The sequence below is a fragment of the Apteryx rowi genome, unplaced genomic scaffold (genome assembly GCF_003343035.1).
Source record: "Apteryx rowi isolate R43461 unplaced genomic scaffold, aptRow1 scaffold_30, whole genome shotgun sequence".
Taxonomy (NCBI): Eukaryota; Metazoa; Chordata; class Aves; order Apterygiformes; family Apterygidae; genus Apteryx; species Apteryx rowi.
In genome coordinates, this window is record NW_020449419.1 from 2210376 (window position 1) to 2227951 (window position 17576).

Consider the following 17576-nt stretch of genomic DNA (forward strand, 5'->3'; position numbering starts at 1 on the left):
TTTCTGTTTTCTCTTCCCTTTCTCTCTCATCACCATGCTGTTGAATCTCAGACCTAAGCATTTTTGATAGCTGATTTAAAAAAAAGATTTTCTTAAGCAGTAAACATAGCCACTTCTTAAGGTATAGTGGGTAGTTATGTAAACTAATACTTGTTTCCCGTCTACTTAGAGTAAACCTAGGTAGAACATACAATGCATCTCTATTTTCAACAATAACAAAGGCTTATTGAAGACTGTTATATCTAATAATTAAACATCAAATGTCTTGCATATTCAGAACAAAGATCTTATTGCATTTGTAGTCATGGCAACTCTCCTTGTAGGGCATGAAAAAAATGCAATACTTGTTTGGATGTTGGGCTTAGTTATCTCTAATGTGACTTGCGATGTACAGCGTTTAAAGTAACGCTCTTCCTATCTCATGTTTTTTCTATCCTGCAGAGTTCTATCCTTGTTTTTTTTCTCTCTTCCCTATGTGATTTCCTCTGCTCTTATGACTTTGTTTAGAGTTTTTTCTCTTTGGTCTATATCACGATATGTGGCTTTTTTTCCCCTCCCTGATGCCCAGTTGTCCATTCAATGTAAAACAAGTTTTCTGTCTCAGGTTTCTTCCTTCACTGACCAGTCCTATTCAGTTTTTACTTAATGTCACCTTTTTTTGAGATTTGTATTCAATTCCCATTTATTCATCCTTGCTCTGTCCCTATCCAATGTATTGCCCAATGCTGAAAATAGTTCTTAGAAGTCTTTTCTTCTCCTCCCTACTGTCAGCCTTGAATCATATGTCACTTACTTTTGCAATTTTCCTTTCCCTGCCCTCCAGATGATTGAGTTGCCCATCGAATTGGTTCAATGTTTGTGTGTTTTTAAAGCTACTTTCTGCTTGCTTTCTTCCAAGTACCTGAAATGATACTTTGCTAATTTCTATACTGCCTTCAAACCTTTCACTTACTTGAGTTTCTTGGAGAGATTCCTTCCTTACTTCGCTCCCTTTACTCGTGCTTATCTTCCGCTTGTTGAACTTTTCTCCATGCGCTTTTTGTTTTCTTCCTTTTCTCCTGAAGTATCTTGTTTATGAAAAAAACACTCTTAATTTCAAGTCTCATCAGAAGAAATGCAACACAGACAACTGTATAGAAAACGAGTGTGAAAATGTCTATGGAGTTCTGTGCATCTAAAATTGCTGATCTGTCAGAACTTAAAATACACATAGATTTTTATTTGCAAAGGAACATTTCAAATAAGAAACAGTATTCTTCCTTTAGCTGAGCATAAGTCTTGTAATACACTTTGACGCTACAAAGATATGAGTCACTTTCAGATGGGAAGTAGTATAACTTCTTCGCATTTCAAATGTTAAAGTATAGAGAATTTTATAAGTGCAGCATATTTTTTTTCTTTATCTTCCAAAAATATATCAATTCACTGCAGTGATCCTTAGTTTGTCAGGTGTATGAGCCATATAGACAACAAAAGGCATTCTGTTTTGAAAGTACAACATGTTGATTGTAGTATTTAATTTTCGTGCCAGAAGCATCCGAGTGGTCTTATCAACACAGAAATGCAGAGACAGGCCTACTGATTCCTATTCCTAGGAACTAGTAGTACAGTTCATCTGGAATGCTTTGCTGTCTTAATGCTTTTTTTATGATGGCTGTAGATCATACAGAAAGAAACAGTATGAATAATTAATGTAAGGTTGGAAAAATGGTGGTGTTCTTGTTACTTTTTTTTGCTTGGGTATTTCTGCCATATTGGTAGAATTATTGCTGTATCCTTTAAATACAAAGATATTTGGATACAATATTGCATGTAATGAAAATATAATCTAAGAAAAGCTGCAGTGTTATAGCCAAAAGAAAAGGAGAAATCTAATGCATATCTCTAGTCCGAGGAAAAGTACACTTTTCTCATTTTCCTCTGATGCTTATCACCAAGAATGCTGGTTGTGGAGGAATGACTGCAAAAGCAGTAGCTCCGCTCCTCCCTCAGGTTTTTGGAGGGTTTGCCTTTCTGATGCACCACATCTAACCCTCCTGTTTAGGCAAAGCAAAAGCAGGTAGGCTAAGTTCATTTTGACAGTAGGTGTTTTTGAAGATCGAAGGGAACATACCTAGTTTTCTCTTCACAAAACAGTAGTTTGAAAGTTATCTTTTATTTCTTTGTGCTTTTCTGTTGTTCAAAACTAACGTCCTATGAATTAACTTCTGTTTGAGTGTTTTTTATTTGTTTTGTTTTTTAATAATCTCTGTGCTCTCTATACTACCTCTTCCCGGTAAAGCCTAGAAGCTAGGTATTCTGTGGCTAGCCTCTCATTCAGCCCTGGCTTAGCTGCTTTGTATAGCAGCCGGGCTTTGCTGTTCTGTTGGATTGCTGCAATGGGTATCGAGGCAGCATGGTGACATTTTTCTTAACTTTGAAAATAATAACAGAAGAGGCTTTTCTTATTCAGTAACTTTTAAGCCTGTTGGACTGGAGGAAATTTGTGACAAAAGGTACAATGTCTGTTCAGCTATCTTATCCACAATTTTTGGAGTAATGTGATCTCAAAAAGAACTTTATTTGTTGCTAAGAGATAGGATGGGGAATTTCTGAAACAGGGTTTGTTGCAATACAAGATACAAAGAGCGGTACAATGCACTACCATAGTCCTGTTCTGAAGTGTCGTCTTCTGCATTGGAAGGATGTGTAAGATATCTCTCCACGCAATGTTCGTTCTGTTCTTCTGAGGCTGCCAATGTGGTGGCTCCATTGCTGGGTGCATCAGCTGAGAAAACAGCCTGAAACCAGTAGCTACTTCCTAGAGCCTTTACCACTGGACTGGAAATGAAGCTCTCTCTCCCAGTGCTATCCCTTGCATCATCTGTTGTTTCCAGAGGCTTTTATTTAGGGGGACTTGCTTCTGATTATTCTTTCCTCCTCTATGATCATATTTGGCAAAATGAATATTGCTGAATTTGTAGTAATATATCTATTGCCATAGCATTAGACTCATGTTAAACATTGTGCTGTGGCTTTGTTGCCATGGTAATGTAGAGGCCAAAGGGTTGTTTTTTAATAGGGTCTCTTTGGCAGTAGAAAAAGAATGTGGGTGTCTTCTGACCGAGATATTTGACTGATTTTGTGGAATGTGGGGACACCTGTCTGCTTTAAATGATTTAGTGACTTTGTCAACTGCTCTTCTAAGTTTTCAGAGAATGTTGTAATACTAACAGAAATGCTATTTTTTCTAAGACTTGCTTTTGTATGTAAAACTGTATTTTTAAAATGTTTGTGTTTCTCGTGATAGTAGTTATCTTAAAGGCCTATAACAGTAATTCTGGTGTTTTGGAGACTCTTAAGTCTGACAGAATTCCACTGGGAGAGCTTTTTATTTGTATTTATTTATTGTTGGAATGGCTTAAATGCCATTCTGTAAGCCACCTCTTAAAATATTCTGATTGGTTGATTAGTTTTTCAGTGTCTTTTAAGTTGGATACTCATACCAAGCTTTGATGCAAGCTGGGATCCCTGTTCCAGAGAACTGTCAGAGAAATATAAATGTCAAGCTTTCTCCTCCAGGGGATGTGTATATGAGAACTTTTCATTGTAAAAATTGTAAAAGCTGTTTTAAAAAAAAAAAGTTTATGTAAACAAATGAAATTTGCTTCTTTTTCAACAATTTCCAAGAAACTGTTTACTCTCTTACTGAAAAGTTAGAATCAGCTTGAGGAAGGCATAGAAAATTTTAGCCTAATTGACTGTAAAGACTGACAGAGTTATGAGTAACTAAATCACCTTTAAATACTGGAAGTCATAAAATGCTGGTTATTACTGATATTTCCTATAATACATTTTCATCAAAAGGAATATCTCGTGGCACTGTAAGAATAACTAAATACAAGCCTGAAGTCTGATTCTAACCTACTAGCAATTTGTTTGTACAAAGAGATTAAAGTGTAACTAGATAAATAGAACATGCTGTAACAGATGTTGTAATTCAACAGTGATCTGTAATTGCTATTGTGTTAATTCTTTAAACAAATTAGAAGGTATCTACTGGAAATAGTCTAGCATGTTTACCTTTTATAATATTCAGCCAGTTTTAACAATAAAGTTTTTACTAAATTAGATTACTTTAATGTCAGATAAAGCTTTTATAAATGTACTGTCAGTAACCTGGGAATGTAGTAGGTGAATATTAATATCAGAGACATGCCAGAAAGTTATTTACATACTGATGCTATAGATGACACATGACATCTTTTGCTGTAATAATAGAATGTTACTCATCTAAATGCTATGAAATGTTGAGTCTCTAGAAATACTTTCTATATAGCTTCATTTTTCCCCTCAAAGTGGAATGCCCCCCCTTTTAATATTTTTGCTGTTTGAAGCAAGTTAGCAAGTTAGTCTTTTGTGTTGAATGGTCTATATGTAAATGCTCTTTATGCTCTTTTGGGCAAGAAAACCGAACAAAAAAATTGTGCATATAGGCTTCAGAAATCAGGGTATACAGCAAATCAAGCTGAAGACATTTGTATGCACTTTCAATTTAAATAATCACTATGGAATACTTAAATTGCATGTGAGCATTCACTTCCATTTTTCAGGTGTATGTGGTTATTGTTGGAAGCAAGCCCTAACTCAGTAAATCAGTAATAATAATCATTAACTGCTTTCCTTTAACAACCCAATTTCTAAAGGTAGAAACAATGACTGACATCTGAGACCTTGAACTGTGGAAAAAGGTAAAATATTATTCCTATTATTCACTAAAAGTTCATGACTACCCCAACACAGTTGCTTTTTGAGCAATGTAAAACCTTAGGTGCAAAAAGAGAAGGGAAAATGCTAAGTGGTAGTCTGAGCTCAAGCCCTTTTCAATTCTGTGAACGCTCTCCAAAATGATTTGATTGAGGGTGGCTTATCTGGTATTGTTTTGTATTTCTACACCAACCCTAACCACTGAATTCCTTCCTTTTTTTTATTCCAGTATAATATACATTGCTTTATAAGTTTCCACAGGTACACATCTTTTGCATTTAATAAAAAGGAAATGTAGACACCTATCTTTAATTTGGATACATTGTAATTTATTGTATATTGGGCACACTGTAATTTATTGCAAGTGTTATGTCCTTAGTTCAAGAAATGGGAAAGCTGATATTCAGACCTCTTGCCTAGGTCTAACTGTTAAGCTAAATTGAACTTACTTGGGGGACTATAAAATATTGCTCCTGAGTGGAAAAGAGAGCTAATATACATTGCATGAGGAATTTTTAGGAAAAGAGCTTTTAAAAAGAATATTTTGCTACTCCAGTGCATTATGATGGGTGGGACACCAATTTATGTAGAACTTTAAATTTGTTCTGCTTCAGTAAAAGTAGCTGCTGGACAGTGCCTCTGATCTTCAAAGCATTGCTCGTAACAACTCAATATTGTTACGCCTCTTGAAAGAGATGCTAAACTGTACATATCCAACAAATGGATAAGACAAGCTGCTGTGGGTGAGCTGCTGCTGTGTGCTTAGTTAACCTTTGACAAAATATAGCACCTGAGGGCAGTCACTACAGAAAGAACTTGCAGAACACTGATGTAAACCTGCTAAACCTGTTGTTTGCCAACCTGTACCCTTTCCTCCTTATTTAGTCCTTTTCCATCTCCTTACACAGTGTGAGTATTCACTGCTATTGGGGCTCTAAATTTATTCAGTTTTTATTCCAGTAGTAATGGATCATCTCTTTCTCACTGCAATATAATAGGAAAAACATTGAGTCAACGAAGCACTGCATGTGTTCAGTTGAAAACCTTTCTGGAGGGGGAGCTTGGGGGCAGGACTGTAGTTTGATTTGGGATTTTGTAGTCCCAAACTTAATCTCTTTCCAGGTTGTACCATCTTGAAACATCTAGTGCTAAATCAGCCTTGTGAAGTTATGTGCTGCTTGAAGATGCATTATTCCTTTTGACTAAATAAAATAGGATTCTTCTCTTACTCTAATCTTTAATAACAAACTGCCAAAACATTTAATATTCTGTAGGGTTGTAGCTGATGCCCTTTTGAAGAATTTCTTACTTCCTATTCTGTTTGATTTCATGACCCAGTGCAGCTTCATGGTTTTAATAGCTTTTAAGTACATGTATTAGTAATGTCACTGCCATGTAATTAACTTTAGTTCATTATATGGTAATAAAAATAGTAGCTGAAGTCTGTAAATACAGTTTTTATATGTATTAATGTTGTGTTGACGAAACCTCCGGTTTCTTACAGCTGTTTCAAGATAGTGTTGGTAACATCTACTTTCATATTATCTGTTTCCCAAGTAGATAGCAGTGGGAAATACTGTTAAGTCAATTCACATGTGGACCAGCCCTTGCAAAAACTTCATATTCAGAGTTGTGCTCTCTAGCATGGAGTTTGCCCCAGCATGGTTCCAGAATATATAATTAGGGAAACATAATGAAGTGTGCTGTTGACAGAAATGTATGTTTGGCATCACAGATGCTGATCCTGCTCTGACATCATTAGACTTCAGAGTTCAGATACAGAGATAATAAAGTGGCTTTTCTAGGTTTATGAGTTATCACTCTTGATATTGTGTTTTTATGTTGTGGGGTTTTTAATGCTTCCACACAATAATGACAAATGTTTCTAACTTTCTTATGTATTTCTGGCCACTTGTAATTTAATATTTATGTTCATTTCATTAAATTTCCCAACAGAGAGAGATAATGCTTGTTCATACCAATTTTGAAGTTGTAAGCATAGGATAAAAATAATTTATTGACTAACAAACTGAATTTTCCTCTCAAATGCACCTGTCTTGCAAAATTGTTTTAAAAATGGCCATTATTACTTAAATTAATGGAAATGAAAAGTAGTGAATATTTACATTGTTTATTCTCCTCAATACTAAATCCACATTTTCTTTAAATGGCTTCAGTTTCTTTGTGAAAGCTTTCACAAATTGTTTTTATTATTATTCACAATGTCCTGATAATACAGGATCCCCAGATACATAGAATGCTATACATAGTAATGGTATTCAGGTAGGATTTTGAAATATAGGCAAAACAAGTAGTTCTATCTCAGTTTTTCCACCTTTCCGTATTGCTAATGCCTTACAAAAAAAGTAAATGTTAACTATTTTCATCTCATACTTTTTCCCCAAGTCAACAGATAGCTTCCCCTGCAGAAATGTAAAATATAATGTTTTATGTTATGTAGCAGTCTTAAAATATKCCTGGCTTTTTCCTCTGTTTGTAATCAAATACAGTAGTCCTTTGTCTGTTTGTGGGCAGCGTAGGAAGGATGTAGAAGACTGCTGAAGAGCATTTGCTCAACGGTTTAGAGACATGCTTGTTAAACTTCTTCCCTTCCACATATACATCTCTGACCAAGCAAATCTAACAAAGGCTTAACCAGTAGAGGCATAGTTTTCCAAGTGAACATTGTTTTACTGTGTATTGATGGTCTGCATGCGAGTGTTTAGTCAGATATTTACTGATCAAGTTATCCAGTGAGAAATAAATAACAAAACATTTCTTTTACTTAATATTTGGTGATTTTTTTTTTTCAATATTGGTCCCGTGAATCTTCTTTAGATGTGGCTGTTAAACCTAAATAAATCTGCATTTCTGCTCTTAGAAAAGAGGCAGATGTGAAATGCCTGAATCTAATAGCCGACTTTAAAGCTATGACTCTTATCTGGGATTTAGGAGAACAGAGCTGAAGAATTTTAGAGCTGTATAACCATTAATAATTTTCTTAGACATGTGATCTGCTTTGTACTGTATGTTATAATCACTTTGGTAAGTTTAGCTTTCTTTGAATGATCAAGTAAAAGGGGCTCTGGGTTCTGTGATGGAAGTCCTGCCCCTCTTGCCTGTCGTGGCATTTCAGCAGTATGGCCCTAGCAGCTGCAGATCTGCAGTCATGACCCCCGTTTTCCTGCTATGGGTATTCTGAAGGGATGGGGAGACAGTTTTTGTCATCTTGCTGCTAGTTTGACTTTCCCCACACTACAGTTACATTTTCCTGTATACCAGACTGAGTATATTTTTGGATGGAATATATATTCCATTAGTACTAACTCTTTATTGCATTCTTCTTGTACAGTTAGCATACCTATGCAACATGACATTTTTCTTGTAATTTTAGAAATGGCTCTATATGAACCACAATTTAAAAAACAAAAGGCAGCAGAGCTTAATGCTGATAACTGAATATTTTAAGTTTTGTTGGCCAAAAAAAGCTGTTGGAAGCCTTAAGTTCTCATCAAAACCTTGGGAGTATTCCAGTCTGCTGGCTGACAAAATGTGTGGAAGGACTGTAGGTGTTCACTTGCTGCTGTTCCAGACCAAAGCTGCTTTAGCAGCAGGAAATGTGTTCAGGTGCTATTTCCCAGCTCATTAAAAGGCTGTGTGTTGTTTCTTACTAAAGTAGATGCTGCCTTTGGTAACATATTTAAAGAAATATAGAGGCATCACCCTTCTTGATTATAAAAGGATTCTTAAAAAGAAAAACAATTAGGATGAATAATAGGTAGTGCAGGGTTCAGCATAGGAAAGGAGAAGATAAAAACAAAAAAACAAACCTTCAACAGATTTAAGCTGGCTGAGAAGGTTTAAGCATTCTTTAAACATTCTTGCTCCATTTCATGTCCCTGTATCAAAGGTGAAGAGATCAGTAAGTTTTCATAAATACTTGTCTCAAGTTTAAAAAAAAAAAAAAAAAGCCATTTGAGGTAAGTGTGTGCAGCAAGTCTGGCTTAGGTTATATGCCTGCTCAAGTATAGTAACAGAGTAAATTGTGTTATGAAGATAGTGTCTGGTCATTTGGATTTAACAGAGATGTCAGAGGTGTAAAGCAGTGAATTTGGTTTTCCCCTGAAAGATTCAATAGGAGAAAACATGTTAATAAAATTAACCAATTAACTATATCTTGCTATTGGGTCTTGTCCCTTTTTGTAAAATGGGTATGCCAATGACTGAGAAAATTTGTAAGCGTTCCAGATTGTGAATACTTGTCCTTATTAGACTGCATAGAGTTACTCTCTTGTAACAAGAGAAGAAAACTTATACATCTCTTCTTGATATGGATATAAAACAGAAATCTCTGCTGCTGGCATTGCATTAACTTTAAAATGTTAAGATACAGTTCTGCTCAATAATTTGTTAGCAAATTAATCTTCCCTGTGCTTTATCTTGCTGCACTAAAGAAAGTGGTTCAGAAGTGCTTTAAGTCAGTCTTTAAAACCCTCCATTGTTTGCTGAGGTCTTGGGGGAGAGATGGTGTGAAAGGCACAGTACCAGCTCTCTAGCTTTATCCTTGCAGTGGGAACCAGCGTGGAGATCGAAATACAGCTGGGTGTTGGTTTTGAAGAGGGTGATGTGGTATAGTGAAGCAGGCAGTAGGGTCGCTCGTCAGTGTGTTGATCTGGACAGGACACTTCAGTAATCAAGTTGGAAGGCTGCCTTTGCTGGCCAGTAACTCATCGATAACTCATCCAGGTCAGGTACCCTGTGTCTCTGAAGCTTTACACTGCTTAACCTGCCTTCTTGTTTATGGCAAGATACAGTATTCCTTGCCCACTGATGTTTAGGACTGAGGGGCTTACCTGGCTGAAAGAAGGGCTGATACAAAATATGCTGCAATGGGTACTGTTCTTGAGTTTCTAGCCAGAAGTATAAATCTGCATACATTTCTTTACTCATAATCTGTTTTTCATTGTGTCCTACTTGAATGTTTTTAATAATGTTTTTGTGATATGTGAGAGCACATTCACAAAGAGAAGGAGGAATGTTAGCCTGGTATCTGCAGTTTTATTTACTTTCAGTTTCATTACTCAGTCTCACCCTTTGGGAGTGCTAAGAGTAGATGAATTTTGCGTTAACTGTGGTTCAACATAATGAAAAAATATTTTCATTGTGATTGACTAGTTTATCACTTTGTGGCTATCTTTATATGCATTTAGAGGAGTTGAAGCACTAAGACTCTTGAGATTTAAACTAAGGTTGAAATCTGGATAGTATAGATTCCACCTCACCCCCAACCCCTTCCTTGAGTGAAGTTAGGAACTTTGGATCACTGTGACAAGAGAGCTGAATTAAGGTCATTTAACATCTGCTCTTCACAAAGTTGTTTTTAAACTCTGAGCAAAATCATTTTGTTTTAAAAGGTTCTTTATTGGGGGCAGGCAGAATATTAATGAACTGAAGAGTCTTTGGAGCATTCCTTGGGCAGAAGAACGTATTGATCCAGCTTTGTTTCACATAGCATTGTTATTGTATCAGATTACAAGAGATGCGATGATTAGTGTTTTTACAAATGGTCTCAAGGTTGATTTCCTCATTAAAAGAGGGGAGGTTGCTGACTATATTGGTTATGTATACAATAGGAATGCACCAAAGTTTTGAAATAAACTTCTTTATGGCAGTAGAATTATCATGAAAGCAGCTTTCTTTCACATTTTCTTTCTTTTAGGATATCTTGAATAATCTTGATTCATGTGATCTTGATGATGATGATCTCATGCTCGATGTGGACCTACCTGAGGACCCACCTCATGACAATGGTTAGTAAATCAGCCAAACAATCTTACATTGTGAAACTGTATTATGGGCTTAAGAGATTTTTGAATCTCACTGTTCTGACTTCAACTTTAATAGCAGATGCACTCTTCCCCCTTCCAAGAAAAAATTGTTTTATGTTTAATGTAGCAGTTCTTCTTTTTCTGAAATGTAGGAAGTTTAAAATTTCTATGTCCCCAACTGCAGCTCTTAAATTTGAAGAGTTCTTAAGACAAGTTAAAGATTTTACGGCCTTTTATAAAAATGTTACCTTGTTGCAGACTGTATGTTTCCTTAAGCTATTTCAGTAGAATAAATTTCTTCGAACCTTTAAGTTAATCCTTCAGTTTCATGCTTCAGCTATATTTGAAAAAGTTCATGGGGGGGAAAAAAAAAATTTCAGCTGTGGTGAATCATAAAATAATTCTTTTTGAGAGAATTGTTGGTTTTCTTCTATAAAATGACAACCATCTCCTAACTTGTTTTATACCGTTCAGGGTAACAAAAGTCTTAATTTTTAAGATGCTGTTTTTCAGGATGTCTTCTGTACACTGTTGCTGTCAGTGAGACTGCTGGCATACTTTACATAGGGAGGACAGTAGCACACAGATGCCAATAAAATAATACAAATCCAGACTAGATTGAGCTAGGTAAGGGAATTTATTGCCATGCTTTTTCAAATCTAGCCTGAAAAAGCTTCAGGGGCGTTTGTTTTTGGTCATTTCTGACCTATTCATAAGAGTTGTCAGTGGCTCATGAGTAGGGGTATATTAACTTTCCTTCAGTTTTCGTTGTAATGGCTACTATAGTCTTCAAATAAATAGAAACATCAGATATACACCACCGTAGTGCCTTACACTGTACAATTAGGCTCTGAATGGAAAAAGCAGCTTATCTTGTTCTGTGTGTTCCTCAGCTACCCAGGGACCTTTGAGCATATTCAGCTTCTTTGGGTGAAGACTTCTATATGTTAGCTATGAAGCCAAGTTAACAATAAATAAATGCATAGTCTGCCATCCACCAAAATGGTGGCAAATCATATTTTTAAAAGTGAAAAGCCTAAGTACTGCACTTCCTATATACACAATCTCAGATTAAACTTTCCCAAGTACTTGTATAAAAGGTGCGTTTTTATACAGTTACTACTATGCCAATATCATCTTCTAAGCCCAGATAGATATATACAGATTACTTATTTTGTTGGAATGGATAAYATGCCATACCTAGATGACTTCTCACAATACATGTGAATATGCATCTAAGTATTTTTGCAGTAATGTAATTTTTTCAGTAATGGTAATTGCTATCCTGTTTGAAAAATTAAGAAGCAATTTGAAAAGGTTGGTCAAGTTCTTGCTACAAGTCTTGTTTATGAAGCATACAATGCATATGCAGCAGTAATTCATTCAACTTATTAGTTTAAAAACTATTCAAAATACAAAAGGTTAATATACTTGCATATTAACCTTTTATATAAATAACCATTATAACCTTTGCAAAAGGTTAATATATTTTAATATCTATAATCTAGATACAGGTGAAGTACTTCTTTAGTTCATTGCTTTATTAAGTGCATCAATATAGCAAACTTAATTCTGTACCCTGCAAAAACTAAGTTTCAGTAATGTTTATGCAGCTGGAATATGTCTTGTGACTATGACAACCAATGCTGTTTAAGCTGGTGGTTTAGGAGGAGAGAGTGTTACTGTTTGGGATCAATATTAGCTAATTGCTGTTTATTTTGGCATTTTTAAAGAGTTGGATTTCCATGTAGAATTAATTTGGCATGATGGGTATCATTTCTTGCTTGTTTTGAAAACACTGATTGTTTTTAGCAAAATGGGTCTGAAAAGAGGAATCCAAAAATTCTCATGCTTTTCCTTAAATAAGTGACCACCTGAAAAACCAAAATTCATTGTTTTGCTGATGCTTATATGTTTTTATTCAAGTGTCTCAATTTCATTTGCCAAAGCTGAAAGACATAATAATGAAATTATTTGTAAGTTTACTGAGGGTATATTTTGAATTGAAATCATGCATTATGAGCTGCAGGAGGATGCTTCTAAAGGAAATTAAATCTTCGGTAACTTTAAGTGACCAAGTTATTTTCTTACCTAATCTTATGGTTATTGAACTAGTTGATAAAACTGAATTCTAGACATGAGTATTTGTTTTAATAATATTTAACAGCACTTTTTGCCAGCAGTTTGTTCACAGTAACATGTGATTTAACTGACGTCAGCCTTAAAAGACTTCCCAGGTCTACAGAAACTTTCCTTCTTTCATTCTGGAGTCTGGGATACCGCTTGGACGCTATTTATAGAAACAGTTCTCGTTCAACAAGTATGTATGCAGCGAGTGAGGATGGCAGTTTTAAATCACAGGGTAAAACTGGGCTCACTTCCCAACACCACGCAGGCTGGGAACTAAGCAGGAAGGAAGGCCTGTTTATGAGCGTCTTGCGTGCGGCTATGCCCAAGTAGGCAGCCGCACGAAACAATGTCCTCTTGTGTAAAGCTCCTCTTCTAGCAGGGGACTGGCAATGCGAGGAAAAGCTCCTTGGGTAAGTGAAGGGAAAAGTGCAGGGGCAGAATCGTAGTTTATAACTTTAAGCGTTTTGCTGTGTCTAACTGCATGGGTAGCAGTCTTGGCTCTGTTTCTTGTGGTTTACGAGCTGTTGCCAAATATAGATTCCACAAACTAAAATGAACAAAAGCTGTTTTGCTTCTCAGTAGTCAGCGTTTTAAAGAGATTATTTTGTTTGCTTTAAATCATGCCTACAGTCCAGGTAAATAAAGATTAAACTTCTTTGAAGTTGAAACACAGGTCAGATGAATAGGATGAGATATATATATATACACACAATATTTATGTATTTTAAGTATTGAAACTGTTTGTTCTCTCTCTCTCTCTCTCTCTCTCCCCCCCCCCCCTTTTATTTATTTATTTTGAATAAAGTACTGGCCTTTTTCTAAAATGTCGTCCCTCAATGTTTGTGTACTGTTCTAACTTTTCAAAGGCCTGAAGATACTGTCAGTAATGGGAACAGGAAAAAGTTACTTTTTTTTTTTTTCCTCCTCCTTTTCCATAGCCTTATGTTGTCCAAGTGATTTTTCTAGTAAGACCTGAAATGCAGTTAAGACTAAATTCTGTAGTTTCTGCTACAGGTTACTCATATTCCTGTAACTTCAATTTTTATATGCTAGTAAAAAAGTGAGATCATTACAGAAGTCTACCTGACAGTTCTAAAATGCTTACTTTTTTGGTCAGTTGAAATAAAAAGAAACTAGATTTTACATTGCACCTGTCACCAGCACATAATAACTATTTAATTTACATGATATTGGGAATGASTTTGAGAATAATATATATATTTTTAACTTTCTTCTCTGTGTAGAGGAATGTGAAAATATGAGCCGTTATGACAGGCAAGACAGAAACGCAAGGCAACATCCGGAAGGATTCTGGAAAAGAGCACCCCAACAGCGATGGAATACACAGGATCACTATCATCTTGGCAATACTGATCACTATATCCATGGTAAAAATGATTTGAACAGGTAAGAACCTGTTGTGCTGTTGAACCAACTTCTTTTCTCCAAGAAGTTAAAAAATTAAAATACTGTGTTAAGAAATTTCTTTTGCACTGAAGGGCCTCAGGTGATGCTGAATACAGGACATTTTCAGAATAGTTTATGTTTATAAATAGCATGTCTGAGTAGGAGAATTGCTGAGATGTATAACATTTTTGAAGAAGAAGGAAAAAAAGAAAACCCTCCTGATTTCTTTCAGAGGTTTTTCATTTGAAATATGTTTTGCCTTGAGCTGGAAATAACTTGAAAATGTGGTTTGCTACCTTTGTTTATATGTTACTATAAATGCTTGCCTAAACTACTGTATGTGTTCCAAGCAGAAATACTACACTGTTTTATTACTTGCATGTTGTAGAGTCAGATAGGTTTTTACTTATTAATTTGTTTTTAAATTAAATACAGTGCTATAGTTCTTAGCTAGCCTAAATGATAGAGTTTATAAAAATCCTGATGAGCAAACTGGTTTTTAGGGTACTATAGTTGTTATTCTGTGAGAGATTCATGCAAGTGGGAAGAAAGGCCCAACAATTTACTGAAATGGTTGGCTTTTTCTGATTTTTCTTTTTCACTGTATACTACAGTATATGAGTATAGCCCATGTCACATAACACTTCTAATAAAGGCACTCTAGCTTTATTTTGTCATCTCTGTATGTTCTTCCAGGGGATCAAACTACCTGGAGTCTCCCATTGGTCACTTTGAAAGTTACGGAGCACCAAACTTTTACCAGGCTCCTAGACAGCTGGTGGGCTTACCGGAGAATACTGTGATGCTTGATGAAATGACACTTCGGCACATGGTCCAAGACTGCACAGCTGTAAAAACACAGTTATTGAAACTGAAGAGATTACTGCACCAGGTGAGCTGATATAAGTGGAATAAAAGCAGGAAAGTGTATGGGAGAGCACACATAAATGGGCTGGTCTTCTGTTTGGCCTTACTTTGCTGTCATCGTTTTCTTTATACGTTGAATTACAATGTTTAAGAAAGTATATTTATTTTGTTGCTGTTTAAAATAGTACTTTTTACCTTTTAAACACTTTACTGATTGCAAAAATATTAAGTATTATTACTCTGCTTCTCTGAAGCAAGAAAGGTAATTTTGAAAAAAACCAACAAACTATGATCACTGGATGTATGTGAGGCAGGCTTTTAGTTAATGAGATCCTGAAAAGCTGAGGGTAAAAAATATATGTATTTTGATCACATTGGATAAACTTTCATTCAGCCTTTTGTCAATGTTGGTAATAACTTTTTCTTAAAGCTTTACTTTCCTCATTCTTTTCACCTTTTCTGTGTGTTTCCACAAGGAGCTTAGCAAATCCTGCTGGGTCAGTCTCTTACTAGAAGTTCTAAAGTTTAACCTTTTTTAGTGTACGAAAGCAGTGCATTGTCATAAACTTTTAAGGAGCTTTTAACATTTGGCCTCAAAACTTGGCAAATTGTAGGAGTTGGTAAGCCACAGGATGATTCTGCAAAATACAGATTTTCAGCTACGATAATTCCTTTTCTTCTTTAAAACAAACAAAAGTCCATGAGACTTTTTGTTTGGAGATGTATATACAGGTCAGTATTGAAAAATGTCTGTGTGATGTTGTGATTAATGTTACATTTAATGCTGTTCTTTTCTAACAGCACAACACAAGGGAAATAAGCTCATGCCCTGAAAGCAAGATGCCAAAACAAAAAATAACAAAACAAGAAAAAGCAAATCAACCTTGTAACTAATTCAAGGGTATGACTGTGCTTTTTAGAAGTGTAGGCATTTACTAAATTGTTGCAAAGCTCCTGTGGTAACTGAGAATACTGGAGATTGTATTTGTGCTTTTGTGTGTGTGTGGGGGGGGGGGGAACATTGTACGAAAGATAAGGTAGTGCCAGAGAGGGAAGATGTGCTCTTAGAGCCTGATGTCTGAGTAGTGAACTACGTAAGCTACATAAACTGTGCCTTCCCACAGCCTCAAGCATGCGATCAGTACGTGAGATAAGGGGGAACTGCTTAGCTGGAGTTCTTAATGGCTTTAGCACAAGGACAATTGAACAACTAAACAATAATCTGCGTACTTGTAGTTCACTGTGTAAAGCTGTACCTGTTTATAGCCAGATAGTTTGTGGTCCTGCAGAAGATTTTATTTTAAGTCTTGATCAAGGTTATAATAGCCAGACTTTTCTAAAAAGTGACTCAAGGCAAGCTCTGCCTCAAGTAGCTCAGATGAGGTGTTTAAAAAAAAAAAAAAAAAAATTTACAGATGAGACAAGCTTCTTCATGTGTGCTCTTCAGACTTTGCTGCTTCTGTTTTAGTGACAAAAGCTTGATTTTTTTTTCCTCTCTTCTACAAGTATTATTCTTTCCTTCAAACTTTGTCAAGCATAGTTCTCTGTATTTTCCTGACCTAATGCCCCCTCTTTTAACTTACTACTTCCAAACCTCATCACTGGACTTCTGATTTGTTTATTCTAGTCTCCTGTGCGTTATCCAGCCTTTTAATCAAGGAATACAAATAGTAATAAAAGAGTAAATAAACCTCTTACAAATGGGAAAATTTTACACCCTTGCTACCTTTATTTACTGAACAATTTGAGTGAAACCTGTGTAAAATATTTTTTTCATTATTTTTAAGTATTAATCTTTTTTCCTGAAAATACTGAGTTTTCTACTAATAGAAATGAGTAAAAATATTCCAATTCTTTTTCTATTAATTCTAAAGAAATACAATTTTGAAAACAGTTACATGAACTTTAGCAGTCTGAATACTGAAATGGTACTTGATTTCAGCATCTAGATCATATGACAGGCCTTTTCTTACAAAATATAAAAAAGCAAGATACAAAATCAGAGCTCCTTTCAAACACTAGCTTTAGCAAAAGAAGCAAAAGGTCTTGTATTTGCTTCTCCTATATTATATAATTAAATGTTTTCATACCTTTTTCCAGTGATGATTTTTAGCAATGTTATTCTTTAATTTGGGTGGAAATATAGTTGTAGAGTCAGGCGTGAGGTCTCACAGGAACAGTTAGTTTTATTAGGAAATAAGTAATAATTATACTTAAAATTGTATATGATTATCTAATCAACTGTGATGTGACCTACTGCAGAGCATAGCACACAATGAACGTATAGCTAGTGGGCTCCTAGGGAGGCTTGATGTGCTGTACTGGATTCATTGCTACGACTGTAGCTCACGTAACCCTGTCTAAATTATCACACGTTTCACCAGCAGTGTAGCTGCAACAGCGTGGGCTGGGTGTTCTGGTCTCAGTTCTGCTCGCAAAAGTAAGTAGCTACCTGCGTAGTCGAGCCTTTTCTGAACTCCGTGTTACCGGGATAATACTGCCAGCCGCGCAGATGCAGTCTGCTTGCTTCTCGCCTTCCGCCGACATTCTGTACCTTAAAACAGACGTTGATATTGAGAATAGGAATCTCTCATGCAG

General features: G+C 35.7%; 1 protein-coding gene across 3 annotated transcripts in view; it reads left to right on the plus strand.

Moving 5' to 3' along the window:
* CCSER2 (coiled-coil serine rich protein 2) overlaps positions 1–17576 on the plus strand; it is an 85301-nt gene that overhangs the window by 31816 nt on the left and 35909 nt on the right. For all 3 annotated transcript variants that reach the window (XM_026069976.1, XM_026069978.1, XM_026069977.1), the window contains 3 exons: positions 10466–10556; positions 13949–14111; positions 14808–15003. In XM_026069976.1, the coding sequence (XP_025925761.1) occupies positions 10466–10556; positions 13949–14111; positions 14808–15003 (450 nt within the window). The remainder of the gene's footprint in view (positions 1–10465; positions 10557–13948; positions 14112–14807; positions 15004–17576) is intronic.